The sequence below is a fragment of the Xenopus laevis genome, chromosome 6L (genome assembly GCF_017654675.1).
Source record: "Xenopus laevis strain J_2021 chromosome 6L, Xenopus_laevis_v10.1, whole genome shotgun sequence".
In the NCBI taxonomy this organism is placed as follows: Eukaryota; Metazoa; Chordata; class Amphibia; order Anura; family Pipidae; genus Xenopus; species Xenopus laevis.
In genome coordinates, this window is record NC_054381.1 from 125752577 (window position 1) to 125769304 (window position 16728).

The window sequence follows — 16728 nt, forward strand, 5'->3', positions numbered from 1 at the left end:
TCACACCATGCTGCAGATAATTAGTGGTGCCTGAATGTGCTGTGTGACAGGTGGTAATGGGAGGAATATGTCCTTGTACTGAACCCTTCGCATGAAAGCGGTCAGGCACTCAAGAAACCAGTTGATCAGTCTTGTTTCATTTCATAGCAGCATTGGCTTATTTGCACAGCTAGTTACAGTCTGTTGGAATCATTATTATGTTTTAGAATCTTTGGAGCACAGGTCCCTCTAGAGAAATAAGAACTCACATCCCCAGTAACATTTTATGTTCAGGGGTGCTCTAATTAAATAACCTTAGCCCAAATCAATGGTTGTTAAAGGGGATGTAAAGGCAAAAAAATAAAATCACATTTTTACTTTCTTTAATGAAAAAGAAATCGATCTCCAATATACTTTAAAAAATAATTAATAAATGTCTACCGTTTTTATAATAAACCTGACTATATGCAGTGAAATTCCTCCTTCATTTTACTTGTTCTGACAGCTGCAGATAGGAAACTTCAGACGGTCCCTAACTGCTCTGCAGGGAAACAATCATATGTTCAAATGGCAAGGGGGGGACTTACTTCCTAGAACTCGAGCAGCTCTGTTTGTTTCCCTGTAGAGATTTGTATCCACAGACCCAGTGCAGCCTGTATATTCTGATTGTCTTGCTGTATTGGCTTCTATGGCAGATATTATTTGACTTGTGTCTTATTTGACTTTGATCATTTATGATGATCCCTAAGCAGCCCAGACCGCACTGAGCATGTGCACAGTCTTGGTCTTGCAAAGATGTTTAACAAAGTTACAAGATGCCGGCCCCCAGTGCCAACGTTGAAAAGACTAAATCATTTGTCTTATTAGGCTTCTGGTGCAGTAATTTCATGTTTATATTTAGTATACAAAATACAGCAATTCTCTATTTTCGACTTTAGTTGCCCTTTAAGAACTGCCAAAAAAACCCCAACAGGTTTTGCTTGTTTGATGGTTGTTGTGAATAATCTTTATACTGCACTATATAACTTGGGACAGATTTATCAAAGAATAACTAAGTACAGCAGGCACTATGAATTACGTGAGAAAAAAACCCACAACATGTAAGGCTGTTTATTTTACTAAAATGAGAAATGAAGTATTTCCTTTTCTACTACTCCTGATTACATGGCATTTCATGAGTGATTGGTCTGTTCAGTTGAAGTGATTAGTTAATTTTTTAGCCAGGCAAGGATTTGCTGCAAAATTCTGCGTTTCATCATCTGTGAAAATTTATCACAAATCACCACTAGAAAAAAAAAACATTCATTTACTGCATTTGGAGTAACAAAAAAAACCTCCCATTGACTTAAATGCATTTGGTATGAGGAAAAAGCTTGAGAAAAAACACCTACTGGCTTTAAAGGGGTGGTAAACCTTTAAGTTAACTTATAAAACAGCTAATTTTAAGCAACTTTTCAATTGGCCTTCATGTATATTTTTTTATTGTTTTTTTCTTTCCAGCTTTCAAATGTGTTCACTGATCCCATCTAAAACACAAATGCTCTGTAAGGCTACACATTTATTCTTATTGCTACTTTTTATTCCTCATCTTTCTATTGAGGTCCTTTCCTTTTCATATTCCAGTTTCCCATTCAAATCAGTTCATGGAGCTAGGGTAATGTGGACCCTAGCAACAAGATTGCTAACATTACAAACTGGAGAGCTGCTGAATAAAAAGTTAAATAACTTAAAAGCCACAAATAATAAAACATGAAAACCAATTGCAAGTTGTCTCAGAATATCGCTCTCTAAATCATACTATGGGGCAGATTCAATAACGAGCGAATTTTCACCAGCGTCAGCTTCGCATCCATCACACCTCTTTGCCAGGCGCAAATATACTTATTCACTAAAATGCGAAGTTTCGTCCCGGGCGTTGAACGCTGGTGACTTTTCGATAACGTTACTTCTGCTGTGCGAGCATTTCATAGCGAAGATGCGCTAGCATTCATTTATGCCCTGCGAAACTTCGCTGATGATCTTGCGCTTAGGTCAATTTGCATAGGGCAGGAAATGTAAAGTTGTATGGACGTCTTTATTATAAATGTTGCTGCAAAAGCTTGAAGTTACCACTTATTACAAATGTCCAGCGAACCTTAATAAAGAGAGTTAATATAATGCCAAACACATGAGCCCACTGTAAAATGAATGTTCCATATGTTATAAAATGTCTGGAGAAAACCGCTTATCCAAAAAAGTAAGCTAGTACTTTTGCAGCCAATCCCGCTTAAAAAAAAAGGAAAAGTTGCCAGCGTTTTTGAACTTTTAATGCATTTTCAGCACACAGGATATGATGTAAGTGACAGAAGATTGAGGAAGATATATAGCTGCGTTATAGCACTTCGCCTGGTCTGAGGTGGTGAGGGCAATGCTGGCGCAAGAGCTAACATTCAGTAAAATCCGCATTTAAGTTGCAGAGTAACGGCCGAAAAAAAAAGTGTGAATGAACGCTACCAACAGTCCCGTTCGCTAGCGAATTGGCGATGTGAATGGTCGCGACCTGGGTTTTTCTGGATAATGGATTCTTCAGTAATTTGGAACTTCATGCCGTAAGTCTACTAGAAAATCATGTAAACATTAAGGGGGTTATTTATAAAGCTCAGAATATCCGAACCTCGAATAATTCGTAGTTTCAGAGCAAAAAAAAAAAACTACGAATTTTTTGAGATTTATTAAAGTCCGATGGTCTAAAAACTCTGAATCCGAAACCCCAGCATCTAAAAGCTCTCGAGGTCCTGTATAAGTCAATGGGGAAGGTCCCAGTGTCTGCGCTGATGTCCTTATCGATATCCAATAATTTCAGGGAAAGCTCCGAAATTTTCAGTTTTGCCTGACCCTATTTTTTCTGTCTTTTTTCTTCATAAATAAGGTCTATTCGGGAATTCGGAGTTGGATATTAGAAATACTGAGATAAATTCGGACTTTGATAAATAACCCCCTATATAAACCCAATAGGCTGGTTTTGCCTTCAATAAATATTAATTATATCTTAGGTGGGGTCAAGTACAAAGTTCTGTTTTATTATTACAGAGAAAAAGGAAATCATTTTTAAAAATTTGGATTACTTGAATAAAATGGAGTTTATGAAAGATGGTATTTCTGTAATTTGGAGCTTTCTGGATAACTGATCCCATACCTGTACTTGTAAAAGAAATATACACATAAATCCAAATATGTCCAAATGGCACTCACACAACTCAGCAATGTGTTTTATGTAAGACCTCAGCAAACGATTCAGAGCAACCCCTAAAAGCACTTCAAGAAAGGGGTTGTGGAATGCTTGGTACCTGGGTTTTCCAGCTACGGGATTTTTCCATAATTTGGATCTCCATTCTTTGTCTACTAAAATATAATTTAAACATTAATTAACTCAGTAGGATTGTTTTACCTCCAATAAGGATTAATTATATTTTAGTTGGGGAGGGTCAAGCACAAAGTACTGTTTTATTATTACAAAGAAAAACTAAATAATTGTAAATAAATTTCAGTTATCTGATTAAAATGGAGTCTGTGGGAGCTATCCTTTGTGTAATTTGGAGCTTTCTGGATAATGGATCCTAAACCTATTTAGCATTCATTACTATTCAGCAGTTTGCATTTGTGATAACCAATATGCCAGGATCAGCAAGAAGATCGTGTGGTTTGGTGTCAGAATGGCTGTTGCTTCCATTTAAATAAATGTAAATAAGAATATTTCTGTGTGCAGGGCTATGGTTGATCATTTTTTTTTCAGTTAAAGGGGACCTGTCACCCTAAAAAATAATTCCAAGTTATTTTCTATCATGTTAGTTGAGCAGAATATGATGTACTTCTACTACATTTATTATTTAAAATGTGTTTCCTTCAGTCTTGGAGTTACACAATCATAGCACACAGGCAGGAGCCATTTTGTGGACACTGTTATTAAGACAAGTTGTGTATCACCTCAAAATCTTGTGTATGCACCAGACTGGGGGACCTAATGCCTATACACCGTGCCTGACACAATTATAGAGCATTAGATGGGAGGGGGAATGTGAGGAGGACAGTGACATGTAGGAAGTGCTAATAGAAAGTGAAAGTAATTGACTGCCCCGCCTCTATGCCTTAGGCATAGAGGCGGGGCAGGTAATATTAGATTGACAGCTGAGATATTTAATCACCTATATAACAGGTATGGATGCTTTAATGAAAAAAATAATTTTGGTTTCATGTTTAATTTGCAAATTACTTTTATTATACAGCTTTTTATGTGTTGGTGACAGGTCCCTTTTAAGCTCCCTTTCAATGCAGCTATAGGGCTTAAGGTGCTGCTCACAACGGATGATTTAACTTGTATCATTGTTCTGTTTGAAAAATCCAGTTCCCAGTTACCACCTTAATTTCATTGTTCCAAGTCATTTCACCTTGCAATCGGTAAAGATTACATAAAGTTCTTTTTTTAGGTCGTGCTAATTGCTGTAAGGGTTTTTGAAGCTTTACGCACAGCTCACTGGGTGAAAGTTGTTTTGTTCTTATTTTATTACAGCCATTGCCAGAAATTACAAGGCAGCACTGTTGCACAGACAGAATTAAAGCACATTTCGGGCGCCTGCAATACACATTGCATAATGGAAGGCACTGATACATGGCACAGAAGAACTGATTTCTGTCAGTAAACGCCTTCCAGGGATAGAAAAAAGCTTACACAGCTCATTGTGCTTGGACGTCTGCTAGAAGGCTGGGTTGAATATATTGTATTAGCATTGTATTTCCTCTTATCCTTCGCTCTTTTCTTATAATGAGAAGCTGGATATTTCCAGTGATCTTGAAAACAGACAGGAGAATTGCATTTTTACAGTCATTATTTATAATCATGTAATTATTTATAATGCAATGGTCCTGGTGCCCACTTTATTAGAACAAACATGCAATTCTGTATGAAAGAGACCAGCTGTTATTATGGGGGTACCAACAGTTATACCATATGTCTAAAAGCCTAAGAAGAGAAAACAATATAGCACCCAGAATGGACCAAAGAAGACAACGCTAACTTTGTTCAACAGCACTGTATTCAAGAGGAACACGTGGGGTGCACTTAGGCATCCCCTTTTTCCAGCCACTACTCCATTCCTTAACTTGTACATCAACTAGGATTTGTATATGGTAGGAGGGGCAATATGCAACAAAGACCTGGACAAATGCTTGGAGAATGAGCACTAAAGGGGGCAAAATTTTGCTTTGTGTAGTAATCCAGTGATTGCATCCCAGGTAAACCAAAAATATACAATGCTTGGCTGTCAAAAGTATTCCTTGATTCCATGGGGTAATTCTCAATCATACACTGGGTGCAACGTAATCCTGCATGGCAACATATAGTAACCAGACATTTCATTTTATTTCTGGATGATAATTCAAGCTAATTGCTGATTGGTTGTTATATAGAAGCTATTTTTCATTCACTTACATTTCATTTGTGCAATTAAGCATTATATGACGGTGCTTTCCAACTATTAGCATTATAAGTAGTGATGGGCGAATAAATTGGGCAGGGATGGATTTGCAGAAAATTTTTGCGTTTTGTCACCTGCGATTGTTTTCATGCAAAATTTGACTGCAAACAATTGTCGCGCGCCCAAATTATTGTGCTCGTAAAAATTAATTTTAATGCATTTGGACAAAATAGTTGCACGTATAAAAATTGACGTTCGCGTCAAAATTATTTTCTTAGTTTTGGGAATTATTTGACAGATTCACCCATCACTAATTAGAAGCTTTAACACAATAGGACAGAGTATTACCTGTTCAAGGCAATATCGTAAAGTGGTGTTAGCAACTGTCATTTTGGATGTACTCAATCCCAAACTGAATGATGCTTCTTGACATACATATAACAGTAAAGCAAAAAATCACCTTCCTTACAGGAATGTCGCAAGTATGTCATTGTGGTCACAATGGTTTCTTCAACTTAGTTAAACATGTCTAAAAATATAAAATAACTCCGAGTGTGAGAGGAGGTTGAAAATGCCTCACTTACAAACTAAGTTGAACCTTTATTTTCCTGAAAATTACAGTTTATGTCTTTTTCCATCAGTTAAATCCATTACATTCCGTAGGGGACATTTGCATAATGCCACAGGTATGCAAATGAAGAATCTGGTCACTGCATACAGTTATGGTTCAGTAACTCTGTAAATCAGTTCTGTTCTTGCCTGGCTTGAGAAGTGACATTACAGACTTTCCTTCTTAATTTAACATGGAATCATTTCACAAAATAAAACATAATACAGGAAAAGGAAGGTTTGCGCCGTGGTACAGTGAGATGTGGCAGTTAATTACAGTAGAAGGCACGGGGCATGGTAACAGTTCTCTTGGGCAGATAATGAATACACTACACCCATTCTTTGATGAGGAACGTAGTCAACTGAAAAGGTTATAATTAAAATGTTTGAATTGAAAGAAAAGGAATGTGCACACTAACTCATTCTATTGGTTTATATGATAAGAAACATGAAACACTGTATGTGAATAGATGAAGGAAGTAGCTACTGATTTCTGTTTCAGAATTCCACCCTGAAAATATCCCCTTTACTAATACACGTGTCTTTAATCTAAGTTTAATAAACTAATACTCCTGGAGATATATCCTTGCAAATGTCTGTTATGCCAATTCATTTGGCTGCCTAAATACCTAACACAGTGAACAAGTTATGACCCCCAGGGCTTCTGCAGAGCCAATTCAGTGGCATAAATTTGTTATCATTCAAATCCTGTGCTTATTTTTTAATTCCTGGCAACCAAAACTTAGGCACAAAACGCATTAGACCAATGCATGTCCTAATAAAGATTTCTTAATTGTATAACTACTTGGGCTACTACTTTACTAGTAGTGGGTCTCTTCCTATTTGAATTTATTTCCAGTGTTCGGTGTGCGAATCCTGTGTTGTGCCCATTTATTTAGATGCCTGATCTGGAGGTGGCAGTAACTCCATTTGGTGGAAACGCCATGGTTCTTCTGTGTAAATAGGTACAACTGTGCTTGATTTGGAATGGAAGGCAGCATGGACTGAGAGAAGCAGAGTTGAACCAAGCAGATATTGAAAAGAGCACATTTTATTGCAAGTATATTTAATGAATGAAGTATTACAGTCACAAATGACTTTCTCTCCTTTGGGCAGAATAGGCTGCTAGGGAAAGATTGTGGTGAGTTAAACATACAGGCTCTCCACAAATATGAAATAACTTAATGATATGGAACGATGAGAGATACACAAAAAAAATGTTTCTGGATCCAGTGTCCACCATGAGTCTAATAATGTCTTCATACATCAGCTTCAGTAACAGCAGAACGCAGAGCATTTGCTTATACCATCCTCCCCTGAAAACCTCAGTAATTCATAAGTAATAATGTATGAAAGGGGGCGTGGCCTGGATGTGCAAGGAATAGGACGCACTTAAGATAGCTCCGCGAAACCACCCTGTTATTAACTTTGTGTCTAGCTGTTTACGGGACCCAAACATACCCAGTGGGTCTTCCGTCTACTAGGGCAGCTGTCGGTAAGCATACCATCACTACAACCCGCAAGCTGAATTGGGAAACACGGAGCTAACCGTCCCCGCACCAGGCCTCCGGACACCGCAACTCCTATCCAAGATGACGTCGCGAGGCGGGGATCGGATCAGGAGTCAGCACCAGCACCCCATGTGACTGCAGCGTACCAACATGCAGCAGTGCCTCAGCAAATTTGCTAGAGCACCAGGATCCAGTTCTAGGCCGCCGGACATTGCCGGTCACTTACTCACAGACAACACACTGCGTGAGTATCGTTGCACAGCAGCGTCTAAGTAATTCGGCCAGTCCCACTGAGTCACAGACAGGAGAATATAATCCTCAATTAGCAACGTCAGACAGGTTGATGACGCAGATTTAATACAAAATGCGATGGAGCCTACTTTATTTGAGTTAATGCAGAAAATCTGACTCTGGAAGCGGAATCAGAATTTGTTAAAGACCCTACAGATGAGCGTAAACGGAACTGGCTGACCACTCAAACGATGCTTCAGTTGGCCCAAAACAAATTAGTTAATAAACAGATATTATACCAGAAAGCAAACATATTTGCCCATGGTGATAAGAATGGTAAACTATTAGCAATGTTGTCTAGGGACTTCTCTACATCCACCTCTATACCAATCATAATGGATGAACAGGGAAACTCTCCCTTCCCTTGGAATTAAACAAAGTATTCACCGAATATTACACTAATCTATATAAAACCTCCACCATATGTACTGTTGAAGAGATTTATAAATATGTAGATTCCATACCTCTCCCTAAACTGGGTTTGGAGGATCGGCCTCCCTAAATGCCTCAATTACCAAGTTAATGAGGTAACGGAAGCTATAGCCTCTTTCCCTGGGCCTTGATGGGCTACCAACGGAATGGTATGTCAAGCATATTAAACTTGTTACTCCTTTGCTTGTTATACTGTACAATGGGGTGCTGGGGGGGCTACTTACCCGAGTCCATGAGAGAAACATTAATAACCTTAATACTGAAGCCAGGAAAGGACCCGACCAACTGCTCTTCATATCGTCCTATCTCCTTAATAAATGTAGATGCCAAAATTCTAGCAAAGATTCTAGCTCGACGACTTAATTTATATATTCATACCCTCATATCACCTGATCAGACAGGGTTTATCCCGGGCAGATCCACAGATATATACTTACGAAGACTTTTTACCAATATCGCAATAAAACACGTTAACTTAGGCCTTAGAAATATGGTTACTCTAGACAATGAGAAGGCCTTCGATTCTGTTCAATGCCATTTTCTCAGAGCAGTATTGGATGTGATGGGTCAAGGCGAAAATTTTAGGAAATGGATTGACGCTTTATATTATCAACCCAAAGCTAGAGTGAAAACAAACAGAAACATTTCCATACCCTTTGAACTCTCTCGTGGTACTCGCCACTTTTGTTTGCGTTGGTTATGGAACTGTTGGCTATGCTCCTTAAAGAAAATTCAGAAGTCACAGGCCTAAACTAAATGGGATCACAGAAAAGGTTGCAATGTATGCGGGTGACATACTGCTATTTTTGAGTAACCCATATGAAGCTCTTAGGTCTGCTCTTGAATTGATTAACAATCATACTATATACTCAGGCCTTAAAATCAATTAGGTGAAATCAGCAATTTTTTTGATAGACGATTTTCTCATAGACCCACGCAAACTGCCTATTCAAATTCAACAGGTAGATACGTTTAAGTACCTAGGAATAACTATACCTTAAGATTTCAAAAAAAATTTTGAACTCAATCTAGATCCCTTAGTGTGAAATTTAGAGGCGAAAATCCCTCTCTGGTCCTCACTCCCCCTGACAGTCTTAGGACGCATAAACCTGTTTAAAATGATAATGTTACCAAGATTTCTATACTTTTTTAGACAAATATCCTTGACCCTCCCAGCCACCTTCTTTCGTAAATTGGATTCCCTTCAAAACTCCTTATATTGGGCTAATGGAACACCTAAGGTTTCTATATCTACACTGCAACTTCCCACTACCAATGGCCTGGCAGCACCAAACTTAACTTAGCCCTTCTCCTCAACCAAACTGGAGACATTGCCCCTTCTACAGCTGAAAAGCACAGACCTTTTTGTTCATACAGGCCAAAAGATTAATAGCAAAGTCTAGCACCTACAGTCCGTAAATTGCTTGATCTGGTCAATCAATATCTTCCTTTATATAAGATCACATATTACAAAAGAGGTTGTCCGGAATTTTTTTTATAAAATTAGGTCTATCTGGGTGGATGAACACCTTTCGATGATGCAAGATTAGGAACAGTGAATGTCTATGTCATTACCAGTTTATATTCCTATATACAATACAATTTATATTTTCATTAAAGAGCGACAACAGTTTATTGTTTAAATGTATGATAGTTTAATAAGGGCTTTAACCTTTAAAAATTCATGCTGTGTATTGTGTATTGAAGAATACTGTTTTATTATTCATTGTATAAGACAAAAGCAAAAGTAAGATACATATCTGTAATTACTGCAAATTTTCTTTCTTTGTTTAAGTATACAAAATCAATAAAAATAAATGTTAAAAAAAAAAATAATGTATGATAGAAGCTCAATGCTATGTTTACTTTATATGATGTATAATTGCTGATAAAAAGTGAAGCAATTACTGCCAATTTCAGTCAACAATTTGGGGTAGCGACTGAGCCCGTGTGGCACATGCAGAATGCAATTAAAATCTATTAAGTATCGACAGCTATCAAATGGGCGACAGTGGGATCCTAACAAAGTTACTTGTGACCAAATTAAATATTAAATGACGGTTCTTTAAAGGTTTGTGCGTGTCGTCTGGGATCTAGGTGTTTTTTTTACCATTCATCATTAAAACAAGAGCGAGCATACAAATGATGCATAGGCACTGCAGGAATGTAATTAACATTTACAAAGTCTCTGTCAAGCCACTTGCTGAATTCACCGTGCTGCCACGTTACGTTTAACCTCCCATTTCTACAAATGCCACAGTTGCATATCTTATACTCTGAAAGAAAGATCCGCAAAGAGAAATTGTACGAGGACAAAACTCCTACAATTTCCTTTTTTCAGGACCTCAAATGTGTCAGAGCACTTTGGATAGGAATAGGGAAGCTGCAAATCTCATTTATGTTACATTACAGTTACAGGCAACTAAGGCTTCAGATGGAAAAATGTAATTAAAAGGGGACCTAGGTAATTATCAATAATTATTAACCAATTTGGATGTTTGCCAATTCATATCCATGTACATTTCTCTTTTTGCTTTCTGAGCAATTTTCCTTTGTGGAAAAGAATGAAAACTAATGCATTCCATTTCTGTATTGACTGACACATTTCCCATAATTCCTACAGGTTTTCAGAGACTTTGGCTGTAATAAAAACCATCATAATGAACCTACAAATCTTTGGGTGCAGTGAAACTGGTAGCAGAAGGGAGCAACAAATCAAATCTTTGCTTTTGATGCTGGTTATAGCAACAAATCAAATCTTTGCTTTTGTTTTCTAATTGTTGAAATCTAAATTATGATTGGTTCCCCCGGGCAACATAACCGGTAATTCTTCAGTCCACTTTTTACACAGCATGATAAATAGGCCCCTTAAAAATGTCATTGTACCCTAATGTAAAATCCAGATTCCCAGCAAAATTGCATGTAAGTGACATGGCATGAGCTTGGTGATGAGACATATAAGAAGGCTCCCCAGAGATGACTTGGGTTGCAATAATTAGATGAAACCAGTACAATGCCTAACCGCAATGGGGTAAACATGAACAGAAGAGTTTTATGAATGAGCCATTCTGAATTGCACACTAGGAATTAGGGATGCACCAAATCCACTATTTTGGATTCAGCCGAAACCCTGAATCCTTCACGAAAGATTTGGGCGAATACTGAACCGAATCCGAATCCTAATTTGCATATGCAAATTAGAGGTGGGAAAGGGAAAACATTTATTACTTCATTGTTTTGTGACAAAAAGTCACGCAATTTCCCTCCCCGCCCCTAATTTCCATAAGCAAATTCGGATTCTGTTCAGCTGGGCAGAAGGATTTGGCCGAATCCTGCCCGAATCCCGGATACGGTGCGTCCCTACTAGGAATATAATATATCATGCTTAAGTAAATATGCTATGTCATTACATTATGCAAGTGGTCATGTCGCTTTTGGGGAATTATGACTTTTATGATCACATATGCAAATTGACAAAAAAAAACTCAATACATTGTTGCGTATGTACTATGGTATAGTTCCGCTTGGAACCAGTACATCCATCCCACCCCCTCTGTTGAAATGAGTGCAAGCGCACCTATTGATGCTGGGGAACCCTTGCGATACCCCCACCCTTGAACTTGGCAATAATCATCAGTGTGCTATGTCAATAGGTGCAGCAGACCTGCACCCAAAGAACACATTTTGCACCTGATGCAAAACATGCAAGTGCAATTGAACATGTTTTGGGTGCATTGGGTGTCATTTTATATATGCAAATCCCTACACGGCTGCAATGATGGGAAAACATGATGCATGTGGCTAAAAAAAGATGGCGACTTGCACCCATAATTGCACTTCAGTCATAATAGTGATACTGACACTTAAAAACTACTTTTTAAAATATGAATGTACATTAAGGGGCCGATTCACTAAGCTCGAATGAAGGATTCGAATGAAAAAAATTCGAATTTCGAAGTATTTTTTGGGTACTTCGACCATCGAATTGGTTAAATTAGTTCGAATTCGAACGAATTTGAACGAATCGAACGAAAAACCGTTCGACTATTCGACCATTCGATAGTCGAAGTACTTTCCCTTTAAAAAAAACTTCGACCGCCTACTTCGGCAGATAAAACCTACCGAAGTCAATGTTAGCCTATGGGGAAGGTCCCCATAGGTTTGCTAACCTTTTTTTGATCGAAGGATTTTCCTTCGATCGTTGGATTAAAATCCTTTCAATTCGAGGGTCGAATTTCGAAGTATTTTTAACTTCGAAATTCGACCCTTAATGAATCTGCCCCTAAAAGTTACCTATAGGTCATGCTGATCAATTTTTGTCTGAGAGGTTTATTTTTGTAAGTATTTGTTAGTTGATGTTCCTAAACCTGACTGTTTTGCCAACCTGACTGTCCCATCTCAGCCTGTTAGTTACAGTTTCTAATGCTAACGGACTCCTGCTGCACAAATATGGCAGCCCCCTCATACAGGAACATGGGGCATCAGACAGGTAATGTAAAAGCATTGGGCAATTATTTTATGGCAAAGTTATAGTAGATTTCAAAGGCAATTTTATGATAGATGTAAAAAAGAGTTAATTTCTGGTGTCAGTATCTCTCTTTTTGGGGTCCGTTTACTAAACTAAAAATATGCGCACAAAATAGACAAATTTGTAACCAAATATGTTTTCGCTAGTTTACTAAACTGCCGTAAATATAAGTTTGCAAATTTTCTTGCGCAAGAATATGTTTTCGCCAGTTATCGCTACGTTCACATTAATGCCTGGTTTACTAAACAGTGAAATGTACGAAAGACAAAATTAACGCCAGAATATTTGCAAAATTTTACCACCATCTATATAGTGGTGGTAATTTATTTTTTCGCCAGAAAATTCTCAAGGGGACAGGAAATATCCCATAACACCTTGTTTTACCCATCATTCTGTTCCTGTTGCCATTCCTGACAGGAGAAGAGAGAAGTGACAGGATAATCAAAGATGTTTTGGATTATTCTTTTGTCTGCTGCTACAGCAGCTTTTTCATCTGAAATACGATTTATTATGGCTAGGAGGGACCAAAGGCTTCGTCAGCCTACATTAAACTACATTCATATGATGCACACAGATTTATTGGTAAAACTTGTTTATGAATTTTATTTATATGATTCTATTGGCAGGGAGTAAGTCATGTGACTGGATGTATTGAAATGTGGATTTATATGATGCATACATATTTGATTGGGTGAAATCTATTTACGGTGTTGTTGATAATATCTATAAAGTTTAGCAGTTTTGAAGATACATATCTGGCCATGAATCATGCCATAATAAACGCCATAAAGCAAGACTATTTTATAGCATAAATATTCTCAAACTTAATTTGTCGCCAGAAAATTCACTAAAATTACCGCTAATGTAAGCTGTTAAATCAACGTAGTTACCGCAAGTGATCGCAATGACTTCTGAGCGCATCATTGTTTAGTATAAAGTTAGTCGCTGTGAATATGCTGGCGTAAAAATATTCGCAGCGATAACATGCGGAAACATATTGTCAAATTTACCGCGCTTTAATAAACGGACCCCCTAGTCTGCTTAAAGCAGCACAAAGGCTCCAAGCTGTAGATCCATGCATTTTGTACCTTATTCCAGTGCATGGGTGACTGGTAGGGGAGAATGTGATGCAGCATGAGAGCCTGGTTTATCATGCCTACGTTAATTCTAGCAGAACTTGTGGCAACAAATTTATTCGTATAGTTCTTGAATCCACTCCCGCTCTTTCTCTTTTCTTACTCTGCACCCTGCTGTTTGCCTCACCCCCTTGCAATCTCTAATATCTAACACATGCTTTTATATATTTGTAATAGACTGTACACTGCTTCCCAAATAGGTGTCTCTTTTATCCATGCCTCTTGATCAGTATCAGGGCAGAGATTCTCAGCAGGTGGTGAATTCATTATCTGCGCAAATAACAGTGTTTCTGCGCAATGGAACAGTAGGGGCTGCAGTCTATGAACATCATGGGAAATGTCTCCAGAAATATACAGCTCTGACCCATCATTGACTTCATTGACAGTGTGATGTGGGTGTCTATACTAATCTATCAGTTTCCATGTGCATGCACATCAGACTTAAAAGATACAAAAGCAATACCATAACATCTGTGTAGGAAACTATGGTCTCAGACTAACATTAGATATAGGGAATGTGCTGATGTTATGGGGTTAACTAAAAGTGGGCTTTTAATGTCATTATCAAGGGAGAGAAAGAACAGGAAGCCCAGATATAAAGGAAGGAAAGATATTGCAAGGCACGCTGCATTTTCAGTAGCTGTTGTTTAATATACAGTAAGCATTTCAATGAAGCTAGCCATCCCTTCATCATGATTATGCTCTTATGAAGGTGTCCCTTGAGGCAGCCCACATTGATTTTACTGCATGCCAAACAATCTCTATTCACTGTTGCAGATCCAATGTACCCTGCAGTAGGGATGGATTCAGAATTATCCCACAAAGTTCTCTTTTTCAAAATACAGTAGCATTCAATGGCCTTAACTTAATGATCCTTATTATAGGGGACCATATTGGGATTATAAGGGTACTAATGTTTGTATTGTCCTGCAGGAAGCACCTAAGGGATCTATCTATTATATATCTATCTATCGATTATCTATCTATCTATCTAGCTATCTATCTATCTATCCATCTATCTATTATCTATCTATCTATCTATCTATCGATTATCTATCTATCTATCTAGCTATCTATCTATCCATCTATCTATTATCTATCTATCTATCTATCTATCTATCTATCTATCCATCTATTATCTATCTATCTATCCATCTATCTATCTATCTATCCATCTATCTATTATCTATCTATCTATCTATCTATCTATCTATCTATCTATCCATCTATTATCTATCTATCTATCCATCTATCTATCTATCTATCTATCCATCTATCTATAATCTATCTATCTATCCATCCATCCATCCATTATCTGTCTATCTATCTATCTATCTATCCATCTATTATCTATCTATCTATCTATCCATCTATCTATTATCTATCTATCTATCTATCTATCTATCTATCTATCATCTATCTATCTATCTATCTATCTATCTATCATCTATCTATCTATCTATCTATCTATCTATCTATCTATCATCTATCTATCTATCTATCTATCTATCATCTATCTATCTATCTATCTATCTATCTATCTATCTATCTATCTATCATCTATCATAACAGCTATGAATGTCCTGTAGATCAGATCTTTATAAACGGTGCTTAGGGATGTCATCAGTTATAATCAGTGCTTTGTGTTGTCAATGACTCCCTGAATAATATGCCCCCCTGTTGAGGAATATAAGTATATTAGAAGTCTTAGAGTTTTATGACCTAAATAAAAGCATTTGGCTTTTATGGAACTATTCTTTGACTTCTGATATCCTTATGATTTAGAGGAGGGGGTATGTTATTCTCTATACAGGTATGGGACCTGTTATCCAGAATGCTTGGAATCTGGAGTTTTACAGATAAGGAATATTTCTGTATTTTCATTCGCCATACTTTATGTACTAAAAATCATTTAAGCATTAAAGAAAGCTGGGTTTGCCTCCAATAAGGTTTAATTATATCTTAGTTTGAATTAAGTACAAGGTTCTATTTTGATTTTTACAGAGAAAAATGAAATCATTTTTGAAAAATGTAATTATTATATTAAAACGGAGTCTATGGGAGATGGCCTTCCTGTAATTCAGAGCTTTCTGGATAACGGATTTCTGTATAACGGATCCATATGGATATTTTTTTTATATTCTTCAATAAATATTTAGTTTTGTTAGTGTTGTTCACCTTTCGTATATCTGATGACTAACTATGACTTTTTTCTCTTCATAAGTTGGTAGCACTGGAGAGACAGATATTTGATTTCCTTGGATACCAGTGGGCACCGATTCTTGGGAATTTTCTTCACATTATCGTCGTCATATTAGGATTATTTGGAACTATACAATACAGGCCGAGATACATAGTGGCGGTGAGTTTTAAGGTATTTTACAGTTTGAAAAAAAAAAAATGTTGACTCTAAAATGCTCTGACAGGAAAGGATGTATGTTCCAGCAGATAGAGATGCTTAAATGTGCAGCAGAGATGCTAAAATTATTCTAGCGTAAAATGTTCTGCCAAGTACGGTTGTAAAACCATTCTATGATGTATCAGCCATAATGCTGACAGCTAAGGGTTCAAAAATGCTCAATCAGATATATATCTACCTCTATGCCTGTCTGTCTGTCATGTATTTATCTACCTATTATCCATCTATCTATCTATCTCTCTATCATCTATCTATCCATCAATCATCTATCTGTCTATCTATGATCTATAGCTATATATTTATCTATCCATCATCTTTCTATCTATCAATCATCTGTTTATCTCTATATATTTCATCTATCTATCTATGTATC

The 16728-nt window shown here is 37.2% G+C and overlaps 1 protein-coding gene across 2 annotated transcripts in view; it reads left to right on the top strand.

The window, feature by feature from the left end:
* LOC108718582 (sodium/potassium-transporting ATPase subunit beta-1-interacting protein 3) overlaps positions 1–16728 on the top strand; it is a 332805-nt gene that overhangs the window by 209400 nt on the left and 106677 nt on the right. For both annotated transcript variants that reach the window (XM_041566439.1, XM_041566438.1), the window contains exon 2: positions 16161–16298. In XM_041566439.1, coding sequence (XP_041422373.1) covers positions 16161–16298 — 138 coding nt within the window. The remainder of the gene's footprint in view (positions 1–16160; positions 16299–16728) is intronic.